This window comes from Candida albicans, chromosome 2, assembly GCF_000182965.3.
Source record: "Candida albicans SC5314 chromosome 2, complete sequence".
Lineage (NCBI taxonomy): Eukaryota > Fungi > Ascomycota > Pichiomycetes > Serinales > Debaryomycetaceae > Candida > Candida albicans.
In genome coordinates, this window is record NC_032090.1 from 1,401,584 (window position 1) to 1,417,466 (window position 15,883).

The 15,883-nt window shown below is 29.9% G+C and overlaps 6 protein-coding genes across 6 annotated transcripts, besides 1 other annotated feature; 3 read left to right on the forward strand and 3 right to left on the reverse strand. All coding sequences in view use genetic code 12, as the record gives it.

Annotated features, from left to right (window-relative positions):
* Nucleotides 1-760: 760 nt before the first annotated feature.
* Nucleotides 761-2,338, forward strand: SPR1 (Spr1p; the record flags this gene model as incomplete). The annotated part of the gene is made up of 1 exon (XM_709735.2): nucleotides 761-2,338. One exon carries the CDS (start codon nucleotides 761-763, stop codon nucleotides 2,336-2,338), a length of 1,578 nt encoding a protein of 525 aa, XP_714828.2.
* Nucleotides 2,339-2,649: 311 nt separating this feature from the next.
* Nucleotides 2,650-3,329, forward strand: CAALFM_C206850WA (uncharacterized protein; the record flags this gene model as incomplete). Its single annotated transcript, XM_019475250.1, has 2 exons — nucleotides 2,650-2,652; nucleotides 2,727-3,329. The coding sequence occupies 2 exons, from the start codon at nucleotides 2,650-2,652 to the stop codon at nucleotides 3,327-3,329; spliced, it is 606 nt and encodes a 201-aa protein (XP_019330795.1).
* Nucleotides 3,330-5,621: 2,292 nt separating this feature from the next.
* On the forward strand, nucleotides 5,622-10,577 carry LTE1 (mitotic regulator; the record flags this gene model as incomplete). Its single annotated transcript, XM_709736.2, has 1 exon — nucleotides 5,622-10,577. The coding sequence occupies one exon, from the start codon at nucleotides 5,622-5,624 to the stop codon at nucleotides 10,575-10,577; it is 4,956 nt and encodes a 1,651-aa protein (XP_714829.2).
* A 365-nt stretch (nucleotides 10,578-10,942) lies between these two features.
* PST1 (Pst1p) lies at nucleotides 10,943-11,539 on the reverse strand (the record flags this gene model as incomplete). Its single annotated transcript, XM_709739.2, has 1 exon — nucleotides 10,943-11,539. One exon carries the CDS (start codon nucleotides 11,537-11,539, stop codon nucleotides 10,943-10,945), a length of 597 nt encoding a protein of 198 aa, XP_714832.2.
* A 703-nt stretch (nucleotides 11,540-12,242) lies between these two features.
* PRB1 (Prb1p) lies at nucleotides 12,243-13,640 on the reverse strand (the record flags this gene model as incomplete). Its single annotated transcript, XM_709740.2, has 1 exon — nucleotides 12,243-13,640. One exon carries the CDS (start codon nucleotides 13,638-13,640, stop codon nucleotides 12,243-12,245), a length of 1,398 nt encoding a protein of 465 aa, XP_714833.1.
* Nucleotides 13,641-14,019: 379 nt separating this feature from the next.
* Nucleotides 14,020-14,979, reverse strand: CAALFM_C206890CA (uncharacterized protein; the record flags this gene model as incomplete). Its single annotated transcript, XM_709741.1, has 1 exon — nucleotides 14,020-14,979. One exon carries the CDS (start codon nucleotides 14,977-14,979, stop codon nucleotides 14,020-14,022), a length of 960 nt encoding a protein of 319 aa, XP_714834.1.
* Nucleotides 14,980-15,182: 203 nt separating this feature from the next.
* Nucleotides 15,183-15,461: a long terminal repeat ((pi-2a) Long terminal repeat (LTR); about 280 bp long, 17 copies per genome).
* Nucleotides 15,462-15,883: the final 422 nt, after the last annotated feature.

Genomic DNA, 15,883 nt, shown 5'->3' on the forward strand with positions numbered 1-15,883 from the left:
GAATAAGGTAAAATTTGTGGAATTTAATTAAACAAATAATGTAGGTATTTCCCAAATAATTGAATAAATGATATCTAGTATGTATCCTAGTATGTATCCTAGTATTGAATGACTATGTATAAGAATGATTGAGTATAATGACTATAGGGGGAGATGAGATTATGAATGGTAGACTTTTTTTTTTCGTTTGTTGTGATTTTGAATTTTATTTTAACAGTGTGGAAATGAGAAAGAGAATAAATCTTTACTTAGCGCTCACACTCAACACACTCACACACGCACACACACGTATAAGTTGACTCATAACTATTAGATATACAAGTTGTATAATACTATATCTAACGTCCCTCCTCCCCCTAGAAGGAAAAACAATAGGATCCCCCTCCCTTGTTGGGCTAACACCTAAGATATGGAAATATCAAGATTCTTAAACTTAATAGTTTCCTTAAATTTATACAAGGGAAAATATATTGGAGTTCCATTTGTGTACAAAATTTGTTTGTTTTGTTTGTTGGTTTGCTGCAAAAAAAGAGACCAACTGAAAACCAAATTGAATTCAATAATAAGAAAAAAATTTAAAGAAACCTGAATAAACAACCGTTCAATACAAAGAACTTAACCTAGACTTGGAAAAGGAACTAGCTCTAAATAAAACTAACTTCTTCTGATTATTTTTTATTTATATCAATTCAAAAAACACTAATAGAATTAAAATTCCAATCCAACACCAATTTTAATCAATAAACCTAACCCCCAAAAGATGTTTAGATCTTCTATATCTATATCAGTACTGATATTAACAATAGTGTTATACTTTCTTAAAATATTTGAAGCTAGAGTTAATAATCAAAATGAATTTTTAAATAGTAATAATCACCCGTTATTATTTGAGAAAATTTCAAATAATCTGTATCAAACAACAATGCCATCGGTATATGATGATAAACTTCAAAAAATCTATGGAGTTAGTTTAGGAGGTTGGTTAGTAACTGAACCTTGGATAACTCCATCACTTTATGAAAATGCTGTCAATAACCACAACAATAATAAATCTATCCCAGTTGATGAATATACTTTAACTTCATTATTACGAGACACAATGGATAATGGTTCAATATATTTACAAAATCATTGGGACCAATTTTATAATGAAACTGATTTCCAACAAATTTCTCAATTAAAATTAAATTTAATAAGAATCCCAATTGGTTATTGGGCATTTGAATTATTACCTAATGATCCTTATATTCAAGGACAAGAAAAATATTTAGATATAGCTATTGAATGGGCTACTAAATATAATTTATTTATACAAATTGGGATTCATGGATTACCGGGTTCACAAAATGGGTTTGATAATTCTGGATTATATACTGAAACTCCAACATGGTTAGAAAATGAATTGAATATGAATTTAACTTATCGATTAGTTGATTATATTTTAAATAAATATGGTAATCATACCACGATTCATTCTATTCAATTAGTTAATGAACCATTAGGATTTTTATTAAATAAAGAAAAATTATCAAATTTTTATATTTATTGTCTTGAAAAGATAATTCAAAAAAATATTAAAGCAAAATTAGTATTACATGATGCATTTTTTAATATTGAATCATGGAAAAATTTCCCTGGTGAATTCATATTAGATCATCATTTATATGAAGTTTTTTCACAATGGCAAATTGATTTAAATTTACAACAACATTTACAAAGTATTAAACATCAAGGTGAAAGTATTGTTAAATCTGGTCATCGTAGTATTGTTGGCGAATTTTCTGGTGCCCTTACAGATTGTGCTAAATATTTAAATGGGGTTGGTAAAGGTTCACGATGGGATGGTAGTGGTGATTTTGAAATAATTGATAGAAAACCCAATGATGATAAGAATCGAACTTGTGAAGGACATGATGATCCAAATAATATAATGTTTAAACTGGAGACAATGGATTTTTTAAAAGAACAATTTTATACATTTGAAGAAAAAGGCAATGGATGGATTTTTTGGTGTTGGAAAACTGAATCTACTTTGGATTGGGATATGAAAAGATTAAATGAATTCAAAATGTTACCTGATCCATTATTTCAATATAATTCAATGAATGGAAATGGCGTAGAAGAAAATGATGGATTTGGTCTACTGAATATTGATTTTCAAGATACCATACCAAAAGAATTTAGTGAACAAGAATCTTCAGAACAAAAATTTGACTATAATAGTAATAGTACAACTACTATGACTACTTCCAGTCCAAAAAAGAATGGTTGTTCAATTATAAATGTTGGTGAGAGTTGGTTGTGGATTATATTTGTATATTATTTGCTGATTTTTTAGTTGAAAAAAATGTAATAAATCTTTCCAAAAAAAAAAAAATGGAGTACTTTTTTTTGTAAATTTAATAATCAAAAATCACTAAAAAATGGGATTGTTACATGTGTAGAATATTATTTACTCAATGTTGAGTGTTGTTATAATGGGTGCAAAAAATCAATTTGCATAGTTTATTCTTTTAATTAGTATATCTCGTAATCAATACAAATCTACACACACTTTAAAAAAAAAAAGGCTCAAAAAAAAAAACTAACGTCATCGCAAGATCAATCCACTCAACTATAACATCATCCCCCACCCCAAATCAACTCACAATGGTATGTAATCCAAATTATCTACTACTACTACTACAATAACTAAAAACTAGTTATACTAACTTTTCAAACAATAGGCAGGTATCAAAAAGAAAAGTTCATTAAGAGATAAATCTTCTAAAAGATCACAATCAGATAGAGTATCTCAATTCAAACAAGAATTAGCCAATGACAATAATAAAAATGTTACCCCTAATTCAGAAATAACTTTCTCCTCCTCCTCCTCATCATCATCATATCATGAAAATCCGTTTTTAAGATTAGCTAAAAGTACTAAAAAAGAAAAACAACAAGTGAAATCTGATAAATTTGTTAATAGATTAATTGGCGATTCCACCAAAATAAGTAAATCATCATTAAGAAGAAGGAAAAGAAAAGCTAGAGAACAATTAAAACCAAAATTAGATGATTTATTATCAAATCTACCCCTGACAAATAATGAAAAGGAGGAAGAATCCAACAACAATCAAGTAAAAGAAGAAGGAGAAAAAGAAGATAAAAATACCCATACCAAATTTATTACTAAGATTAGTCAAAATCATATTCCTAATCCTACTAAAGCTAGTGGGATTAAACAAATTATGAAACAAGAAAGTATAACTTTTACAAATGCTTTGAAAACTAGAGATTCTAATTTTTCATCTTTAAAAAGTATGATTCAACAAAATTTACAAAAATAATAAAGAAATAAAAAATTAGAAAGCTTAGTATTCAATGAATGGGAAGTTTGACTCAACCAAGGCAATAAAAAACTAAAAAAATAGGGACCAAAATACGAATAGGTTGGCATTTAAGTTGGCGGATTAATTGATCTTTAGAATGAAGTGATTAATTTTCCATTCTTTTATAACTAAAAAATCAACTTGTTAGCGATAATTTAACAAGTCCCTGATGACATGTATAAATTGAATATTGTAATATAGATATTGCCAACTACTGCTTGTTTGTTTGTTTGTTTGTTTGTTTGTCTGTTTTGTAGCTAAAGCCAGGATTTAACTTGGTATTTATATATAACTTGAATCCTCTTCGGCCAAAGAAAATAATGCATGCGTGTATATATGAAAAAAGTAGTGTTAATTACAACAAAAAAAATTATTATGTGCAGTGTAGTATATAGTAATCTCTCATTTAGGTAATTGACTTTCCCAAAACAGACACGCCACAGAAATGTATTTATAAACTAAACTTCACTCACTAAAAAGTGAATTAACACAACAATAATAATAGTAATAATCCCTGAATCAGATCAAGAAGGAGTAAATAGCTGCCAACACTGGGGAAGTATAGATTATTGCTTGAACCACATACCCAAGGTAGTTAATACATTATATTGATTGAAAAATTCTGTCTTATTCTTTCCCACTTTAAAATTATTAAACGAAATATTGATTTACAAATAATTATACATAATACATAATTAAATTTGCGCTCAGGCGTGATAGTACGAAAATTCATGTTCTCTTGACGCCTCAATAAGAAATACAAATACAATTAATCCGATGCAAATTTTTCTAAGTCATTCGTCAAAATGTTCTGAAAAATTGGGTAGTAAATGAAAAATTATTTTTCAACTCTGTCTACTCCACACAATCAGTAACGAATAATTTCTATAATAATATTTCAATCCATTACTAACTTATTTTCCAGCATTGTTTAAAGAAATTTAAACTACAAAGAGAAAAAAACTTGTCGTATCCAATTATACTTCTTGACCTCGTCTTTTTGAACTTTAATAAAAGTATACGTGTAATTATCCCCGATACATCATTATTATCATTATGTAACTTGTAAATATAATTGAAAAATTCGAATTATACCATAACTTTTGAGGAGGGAAAGTTCATATTAGTTAATTATGACAAAACAAGAGAGAACGACATTATTCCCACGCAAAATGTCGTAAATTATTTGCTTTTTTTATTTTTCGCGTCACGTTTCTCTCAATTTAAAATTCTTCTTTTTCTTTGTTTACATTTTCACATTTTTCTTGTTTTTGTGTCAATTTATATCATTTCAATAATTTTACTACTTACTTACTTACTTACTTACTTACTACTACTACACTACTACTACTACTACTACTACTACTACTACTACACTATCAACCAACCAACTTCTTAATGGATGGTGATCTATGTGCAACTCTCTAAAGTATCTAATTCACATTAGTTTCTGTTTATGGTCAATATTTTAAACATTAATCTGGTTAGAGGATTATAACCAATCAAAACTATAATACTCTTAAGTTGTCCTTTATCTTCTGTCTGTACAACTCATCATTTATATGAGACGAAGAGTTGAAAGAGAGTCAGACTAAATATTAATTAATTAACTTGAGTCATTAATTGTTACTCTAGGAACAGTAATTAATTTTATAATTAGATCTAGGTCCAACTTAGCTAATACTTATAAGATGATTCTCTTCAATAACAACCTCTAACAGAGAGGAAGAATGAAAGAATATTCCATAAATGTTCATATCAACCTTCAATAAGCCAATGAGAATGTGTGAAGTGAGTGAGTGTGCGTGTATAAAAAAAAGATTCTTAAAATTTTAGTGTAACCACAAAAAAAAATAAACAAATGCATCAACAAAACAACAAAACAACAAAACAACAAAACAACAAACAACAAACAAACGAAGAACGAAAAAAAAAAAACACACACACACACATTCAGCTAAAAATTTTTCTTACTTTCTTACTTTCTTAATTATTATTCTTTTATAATTCTTATAGAATTAATATTCAACTTGTTCTGTGTGTGTGTGTGTGTTGACTTTCTTTCTTTCTTCCTATCTTTCTTTCATCGATTGTTGTTACAATTTAATTTGTTTATATCTTAATCTTAATCATTTAATTCTTATATTCAATCCAAAATTACATTCCCATCCAATTAATATTTTGTATCCTAATCCCATTGACTTTTGTATTACAATAAACAGCTTTTGAAATTTTTTCCCCAACAGTTCAATGCCACAAGATAATCCAGAATCAACCAATCTCACTGGTGATATTGGTAATAATAATAATAATAATAACAAAGGAGAACAACAACTGCCATTATCGGGGCAAGACATTGCAAAAAACAACCAAGACCACGATAATATTCAAGAAATACTACAGTCTGACTCGATTTTCAAAACTCCTGAACAAGTAGAAACTCATGATATTCTTTCCACATTAACTTCAAATTGTTATAATGAACAAGGTCAAGAACTTAATCTTCAAGGACATCAACAAATTAATATTCATCCAGATTTCTATTACAATAAACATAATGAATCTATATTTGACGATGAAAGAATATTCCCCTGTTTACCGACCACCAATGATAATGAAGATTTAGTTAAATACGATGAATTCAACCCTGAATTAATAAATCATGCCACCATAAAGGCTCTTATAATTCAAATGACTTCACCAGAAATTATTGATTATAGTTTAATTTGTGATTTTTTCCTTACTTATCGAATGTTTAGTAATAGTAATGAAATTATGAATTTATTACTTACAAGGTTAATTTGGGCATTACAATATCTTAATTCAGTGAGTGAAGATAATATTAAAATTGGGAAATTAGTCTTGGTAAGAACATTTGTTGTTTTAAGACATTGGATTATTAATTATTTTGTTGATGATTTCAATAATAATAATGAATTATGTGATTATTTCACTAATACCATAAATAAAATCACCTTGGAATCAAATTTAATTCCTCAACAACAAGAACCAACAAACAAGGTTGATAGTAATCACAGTTTATTCACTAGGAAAATTCTTGGAGATTTGAAAATTCATTGGCTTAAAATTATTAATGAATTTTGGCTTTTAGATCTTGATATACATTCCATGTTGACTAATAACAGCGCGTATGATTACATTTTACCTTTAACATCAACATTAAATAATATTAAAAAATTATCTAAATCAAATACTGAAGCTTCAATTCGTTCAAATCCATCATATCGTCGTTCAGCTATGCTTTCATTATATGATCAAAGAATTCAACATAAAATGTTGATATTTGATGATACTAGTAGTAATAATCAACAAGAAAACCCTCAATTTTCAATTAATAATTTACTTTTACATCATCATTCATCAAGAGTCTCTATCAATAACAAAATCAAAACCATTCAACAACAAAAGAAATTACTCAAATCACCAACATTTTCAAGTTCATTTAATATACCAAAATCTCCATTGATATCAAATAGTAATCTTGCCAATATACCTAGTCCAACACCTGCACCTACACATACACTTACAACACCAACAAGATTACATCTGAGATCCAACAATAAACGAGCATTAATGCAATCTAAAAGACATAATCATATGAATATTAAAGATTCGTCACTTGATTTGAAAAAAACAACAACAACTATTCTGAGGAATTTTGATAGAACAGATATTGTGGAACAAGAAGGGGATACAGATTTTGATGAAGAAAAAGAAAATGAAGAAACTGAAGAAGTCGATTTTGATCAAGTACATGACATTGATAATGACAAATCCCCAGAATCACAGTTTTCAGAATCAGAATCAAAAAGATATAGTCAAGTTGGATTTTCTACTAATGGGAATATTAAATTACCAACATCTAAAGTCACAGTAATTGTTCCACCTACTCCAGTTAAAAAAATGGAAAAACCTCCATTAATCGAGGATGATATTCAACCATCATCCATGACACCACCAAAATTATATCATCCTCAATTTCAACCACCACCATCATCGAGTAATTCCATTAGAACTGAAAATGAAGATTTAAATCGAAGAGGGTCAATAAGGAAATTAATGGATAATTGGAAAAAATCATTAATTGTTCATAAGGTTTCGTCATCGGCAACTGATATGCCAATTAATAGAACCATGTCGACAAAACCATCAACTGAAGATCTTGATAGACTAATAAACAATGCTATGAGTGTTATGAATGAAAAAACTGTGATTGGTAAAAGAGTAGATGTTTTAAGTGCAAGAATAATCGATGAATTGGAATATTTGATTAGATATTATATTAGTAGTGAATCAAGTAGTGTTATTCATGAAATGAATTATCATGATGACACTGGTGATGACATGGAAATGGAAGTTATTAATGACAATGATAATGATCTTGAAGAAGAAGATGATGATGACAGACCACATCGAAGGACAAGACAGGATAAAGGTGATGTTGATTTACACCCAATAGAAGTATCTCCTACAAGAGCCGATGAAATAGAAATGGATATTAATGATTTATCAGATTTAAATATTGTTAAAATTGATAATCTTATTAATGATACTACTGCTGATAATAGTCATTCAGTGAAAGTTCCAAGAAATATATCTACAAGTTATTTCTTAGATGAAATTGACATTGGAAATGACAATAATAATGATAATGATAATGATAATGAAAATGTTAAAGAATCTTCTTCTACTTCATTTCAAAGTCCTATAAGTATTAATTGGAATGATCAAGATAATATTAATTTAGATGGATCAATTGAAAAAACTCCATTAGAAGAAGAATTTGAAGGCTTTGAATTTCTGCAAGAAATTACCACCACCACCAACAATAACAACAACAGTACCAGCAATGATAAAAAACAAACACAGCCAGATTATTCTGAACCTAATTTTAGTTTTCAACATTCCCAATCGCAATCGTATTCTCAATTCCAATCTCATTCTCATTCCCATAGTAAATCACATGAAACTTCATCAATTTCTACACCTAGTAATATTACACAATATGATGCAGAAATTGAAGAATTAGGTATAGCAATGAGTCCACAACTGGTCAAACCTAAAAGAATAAGTTTTTGTGAAAATACCAATATAAATTCCGCCGGGTTTAATAAACGACTTTCAGTGTGGTCGAAAAATTCCATTACTAATTCAATTTCTAATTCTAATTCTAATGGTTCAATTGCATTTAAAAGAGATTCAATGAAATCTTATGTTAGTTATGATTCAGCATTTTCTGTTTTCAATGAATCGAATGGAAACTCAAATGGAAACTCTTTTAAGATAGAAAATACTACTACTGAATATAATGGATTGAAAAAGAAAACTGCTTTCAATAATTTACGATCAATAGTTAATAATCTGGGAGATGGTATTAATTTAGAAAATGCCATTAGAGTGGTTAGTTCCAATCAGAATCATTTATCATTATCATTATCTCGTCATAGTTCTAAAGGATCAGGATCAGGATCAAGGAAAAGTGTTAGATTTAGTACGTTATGTGCATTAACTGAATTACCATTTCATGAACATATTGCCATACATAATGAAACCATAATTAGCACCAATGCCAATGTTGCTACTAATAATAATAATTGTAATCATTCCAAACTGTCATCATCGGGTGATGCTGCTAATAGTTCGATTTTTTCATTAGCTATGAAAAGTCGGAAAAGTTCCATTAGAACCGTCAATAAAGAATCATCAACTCAATCTACCGCTTTTACAAATTCAAGTAATAATTCAGTGGCGATCCCTGGTATAAGTAGTTATGCATTAAAAGAATTAGCAGCAATTCCTGATGAAACTATGCTTTCTACTGAAGATCCTATTCAATACGCTTTACATAAATTGGAAGGTAAATCATCGTCAAAACTGACTTTAAAAAGAAAAGATGATGACGATGACGATAATGATGACGATGATGATGACGAGTATTTGAAACAACCACACATTGATGATGATACACAAGATATTTTGAATGAAATTAATAATGCCAATACTGAAGATGCCATTGGACTTAGTAATACTAGTATTGAAATATCTCAAGTTGATCCACCATTGACACCAATAAGAATGAGTTGTAGAAATTCAAATTCAGATATGACTGAATCTGATCCTATAACTTCAACACCACGTAATAGTCAATACCATGAGAACCAACAACAGCAAAACCACAATCACAATGGTGGTGATAATAATGTAATTGATACATTTGATTTCCAACAACCATCGAAACCCAATGAATCTACAACACCACCTTCTTTAGAATATCAATCACCGAAAATCATTTTAGATAATTATTCCCCTTCAAGTGATTTATTATCGGTACTGAATGTTTTATTTAATGATGCTCATATATCATTTGTTTTATCATATGATTCACGATCATTAGCTGATCATTTCACCATGATTGAAAAAGATATGTTACAAGAGATTGATTGGAAAGATTTGATTGAATTAAAATGGAATAAAGAATTAACTCCAGTTAATAGTTGGTTAGAAATCATTGTGAATGATGATTATTATATTGAAAACAAGGGGGTTAATTTAGTTATTGCAAGATTTAATTTAATGGTAAATTGGATAATTTCGGAAATTTTATTAACTCAATCACCAAATGAAAGAATTCATTTAATTTCAAGATTTATTCATATTGCTCAACATTGTTTAGAGTTACAAAATTTTGCTACATTAATGCAAATTATTTTAGCTTTAACTTCTCAAAGAATTCAAAAATTAAAACAAACTTGGAAAGATTTAATTCCGGGTGATATTTTATTATTGAAAAATCTTGAAGAATTGGCTTCACCTTTAAAAAATTTCTTAAATATTAGATTAACTATTAATCAAATTAAACCATCTAAAGGTTGTATACCATTTGTGGGATTATATTTAAGTGATTTAACGTTTAATGCTGAAAGAGCAAGTATAATCAAAGAACACAACCACAATCTTAGTGGTGATGGTGATGGTGATGGAGAAGGAGAAGGAGAAGGAGATACGTTGATTAATTTTGCTAAATTTAGAACTTCGGTTCATATTGTTAAATCATTATCTCAATGTATTGAATGGTCAAGTAATTATAAATTTGATATTCAACCGGATTTATTATCGAAATGTCTTTATATCAAAAGTTTGGATGAAGATGAAATGAAATATTGTATTCAACATAATCAAAAATAGAATAAAACATCAATCAACACTGAAAATAATACAAACCTAATACCAACAACAACAACAATAACTAATAATAATAATAGTGGAGGATTTTACATTTGGAAAACATATAATACCTGTTTATACGTATATATATATACTAATTAATATCTATTTTAATGTAACACGTTAATTTTAATCTTTAAATGTTTTCGGGTCATTGACTGCAAGAAATTCTTAATCAACACTGTAATTCAACATCGTTTTCTACCATTAAAATCTATCTATTGGTCTAAAAATACCAGACTTTTATTCGTTATAATAGTTTAAAGATATACACAAAATATATATATATGTATATCATTTCATAACTTCACACCTCTTCCCCTTATTCATTTGAAGACAGTTTTAAAGAAATCTTCACCTTGTTGTTTAGCAATAGCTTTTTCTAAATCAGTAACTTTTCTTGACCCATTACCTGAAGCAAAAGTACCAGCCCCCCAAGGAGATCCACCATGAACTTCTTCTAAATCAGTCATACCAGGATATCCATACCCAAATGGAACATAAATAATCCCATGATGAGCCAAAGTACTCAAACTATTAATAATGGTAGTTTCTTGACCACCACCTGGAGTACCAGTCCAAACGAAAACACCAGCATATTTCCCTCTTAAAGCATTTTTAGCCCATAAACCACCGGTTCTATCCCAAAAAGCTTTAATTTGAGCAGGGAAATTACCAAATCTGGTTGGAATACCAAATAAAAATGCATCATATTGAGTTAAAGTTTCATGAGTTGCAATTGGAATATCTGGTTTTGCTGGTGCATGCATTTTAGCTAAAACATCATCAGATAATGTTTCGGCAACTTGATAAATATCAGCAACACCTCCAGCAGCTTCAATTCCAGCTTTTTCAGCTAAGGCTAAATCATAAACATGATGATATAATGAATAAATGATAATTGCTACTTTTCCTTGTGCCATTGTAAATGTAATTGTAATTCAATGTATTTGTTAAATTAATTTGTATATAGAAATTAAAGTTAGGTAATTGGGGAAATACAAAATATAGGAATATTTCCACTTATTTATAGTTGGTTCAATTTTTCGAGGAGTGAGGAAAGAAAGAATTTTAATGAAATGCAAAACTAGTACGATGCAAGCATTACATGTTGTCCGTGTCCGTGTCCGTGTGTGTGTGTGTATAAACTTTCCACTGTTTAGGGGTTTTCTTCTTCTTTTGATTGCTATTATTATTAATTTTCTTGTAATCCCGTAATAATTTTGACCCCTAAAATGAGGCCAGTTGTGCATACAACGGAACCAAACTAAAAAGATTTGGAACTTCAATTGAAATGAATAGCAAACTTTTTTTATTTTAGTAATAATTAGATAATTAAGAAAGTCTCTTAGTAAACTTTCATCCGGAAAGGGAGAAGAAAAGAGTATTGGTGGCTATATACGTTTTGTTTTTTTATGAAAGCAATGCCCATTAGTAAAGTTCACAGCAATCCAGGAAAGTGTAATGTATCATAACCCCCATGAAACATTGAACATCTAGACGACGAGTAGATCACTCACCCTACCTACACCTCTATTATATAACTTACACTAAACAATCACAAACCTAATTTACCTTTATTTTCCCCTGTTATACATATTTACTTTACTTTATTTTATTTCATTTCTATAAACTCCAGAAATCGGTCAAGTTACCACCAGCACCATTGAATGCCAAAATATTTGGACTAACGGAATCTAATCCAGTCAAGACACCTTTAGTACCATATTTGATCAACTTATTTTTCAAATCAGCTGGTTCAATGGCTTGAGTGTAGAATTCCGAAGTAACATCTGGTTGTAACGACAAATAATACGATAACAACCCAGCAATATGTGGAGAAGCCATCGAAGTCCCTGACATAACAGTGGTGTCGGACCAAATAAATGTAGATTCAATATCTTCACCAGGTGCAAATAAATCAACACAACTACCCCAATTGGAAAAGCTAGCTTTTTCATCACGAATATTTGATGCTCCAATAGTAATTGGACCAGTGGCTCTTGCTGGTGAATATTGACAAGCATCAGCATTATCATTACCAGCAGCAACAGAAATATGTAATCCGGCTTTAGTACCAGCATTAACTGCCAAATCTAATGCATCAGAAATACCTCCACCAATCGACATATTGACTGTAGAACCTTTAAAACCTTTCTTTTTAGCTCTGACATCGTCTTGATGCAGTTTTACAACAAATTCAAGTCCTTTAATAATATCAGAAGTGGATCCAGCACCCAACATATTCATCACACCAACAGCAACAAGGTTGACATTTTTAGCAATACCATATGTTTTAGAACCAATTGTACCAGCACAATGAGTACCATGACCATTGTAATCTTGCTTAATATTGGGGAAAGCTATTGAAGCACCCCATTGGGCTCTATCTTCAAAATCAGGATGACCAACTTTAATACCAGTATCAATGACATATGCAGTAACACCTTTACCACCATCATTATCAAACAAATATTTCCCATCATCAATATTTTCACGATGACTGACACGTGAGATACCCCAGGTAGCATCTTTTTGGATATCAAACTCAACAGTATGGAAAATAGAATCTCTTTCAACAAAAGCCACTTCAGGCAATTCCAAAATTTTATTAATCAAATCATCAGTGAAAAACCCGGTATAACCTCTAACAAAATTATCAATTTGAAAAAATTCTAAAGGTTTTTTGTTAACATTCAGTTTGCAACTAGAAATAGAAACATGTTCATTTTGAACCCAATTTTGATGTTGTAAAAATTGAGCTTGTGATAAATCATCTTTTAAAACAACAATGTAATGATTTGGAATTATTTTATTTAATGGATTAGAAAGAATACCGGTTTTAGTATCTGGTTGGTTGTCATCAGAGGGCAAATGCGCATCTTGATTGATTAATAGCGCTTGTTGATGGTGTGGAATTAAAATTTGATTAAAACTACTAAAGAATGAAGTGATGTCTGGAATCACCAAACTGACTGCTGTAGAAGCCACTGTAGCAAATGATATAACGTTAGTAACTTTCATCGTTTGATTAGAAGAAGGAAGAAGAAGAAGAAGTGTATCCAGTTGTCTCCTTTTTTTTGTTCTGTTTTTAGAGTGGGGGAATTTTATAGTTTGCAGGTGGTGGTTGCGATAAGGCCTAAACAGAAATAAGAAGATTTTTTGTTTCTCGGTTTTGCAAATGTGTGGCTACACATTGTTTTATTTTCTTAGCGTGACTCTTTTCTGCTTTTTCCGTTTCTCCTATCTTTTTGTACTTTCCTTTCACACGACTAACAACAATACTCACACATTATAACATCTGTCATACACTTGTTAAAGTTATCTTGATGTTTTACTTTTTATAAAACTGATTGTCTCTATATATAAATTGTTTAACTAAATACTTGACTGTTGATCCTGTTTATGCATCTTTGAAAAGAGTTGGATCTTTTCCTCCCCAAGTTAAAACCACATGGGATTCTGGTTTGTTCAATTTTTCTATAATATCTGGATTTAAACTAACCACACCTAAATTCACTCCTTCTTGTAATTCATCATCATCTTTTTTACCTTGTGGTAAAATATCCAAATTTTGTTGAATTCTGGTTGGCTTATCACTCTTGACTAAAACAATAAATCCTTGAAGGAATGACCATTTGAGCAATATTTCAGCTGGGGTTAAACCAGATTCTTTACTAATAGCCAACAATTCTGGATCATCCAACTTGTATCCTTGAGTAAGTGGGGAATAAGCTTCAGCCAAAATTTCGTGTTTATACAAGTATTCTCTCAATTCTAATCTTGGCAACCATGGGTGCAATTCCAATTGATTAAGAACTGGTTTGATCAAATATCCTTCCCAATTGAACAACTCTTCCAAATGATCAACACCATAGTTGGAAACACCGATAGATTTTACAATCAATGGCGCGTCATTAGGGTTTAAAACAAGTTCTTGTAAATATTGATAGGTGCCCAAACGACGAGCTTTAGAAGCTAATGGCGAATGAATCAAAATAAGATCAACATATTCTATGTTATCTTTAACATCATTCTTGATTCTTTCAACAGCCTTCTTTGTCTCTTCGTATCCTAGGGACTGAGTGTCGATTTTGGTAGTAAACCAAATATCACTTCTTTGAACTTCTGGATGATCTTTCAAAAATCTCTTGATACCTTGAGAAACTTCTTTCTCATTATGGTAAGCAAGGGCAGTGTCAATGTGTCTGTAGCCATCTTTCAATGCTTGATAAGTCAAATCAGCAGCTTGAGAAGCGTCCAATAAATAAGTACCAAACCCAATAACAGGAATGTGGCTACCATTATTTAATTTATAAGTGGATTGTCTAGTCAATTGAATTGATGAAGTTAAATTTGACATGGTTGGTTAATACGAATCTGATTAAAGAATACTAATAAAGGAAAAAAGAGATAGAAATATGTAGTAAATGGAAAATAATTTGAACAATTTTGTTAGTTTATATATAGCAAGGATAATTGTGGCAAAAAAAAATTGCACATCAAGATTATGCAATTTACCGCTGATTACTCGAAATTACGTAATTCGCAATGAAATTGATGCACTGTTGTTCGGTCGGATCCTCTGAATCTCTTTCGCAGACAAGACAGATTATCTTTGGAACGTAATATAGTATTCAGTTTGAAATAGCTGGTCTATTCTGAGCACAAACTAAATAGCAATATCAATTAAATATAAAATATGTTATATTTGAGTATAAATTGTAGATCGTTAAAAAGAAAGATATATAAAATTATATAAAAGTATTCTTGAATAATCTTCTTTATAAATAATAAATGGTCGTGTAAAATAAACCAAAAATATAGAAATGTTGCGAAACAACATGCACAAATTTTAATCCTGACCAAAACGCACTTGTTATCCTCACATTTTTGACATTCAATAATAGGAAATCAACAAAATCTTGGTCCTCCAGGAACCAATGCCAATGATTAGAATTATAAGTATGAATCGATTTAGTCTACCTTATATTTGACTTTTCCGGCTAATTGGAGTAATTAATATTCCTTTCACTCCAAGCTATACATAATACAATTATACACTTGCAATTGATACTATTAAAGCTGATCTCATCAAAATCCACCAATTTTCTTAATTCAGTGCCATATTTGAAGTTGTTGGGGGAAGAAGGGAAAATCCTGTTGTATCCTGCACATAATACACCTTAGAGTGTGTGTATCGTCAACAAATTGAGAGAGAGAACTACAACAACAACAACAAACAACAAAAATTGCACCAGATAAAA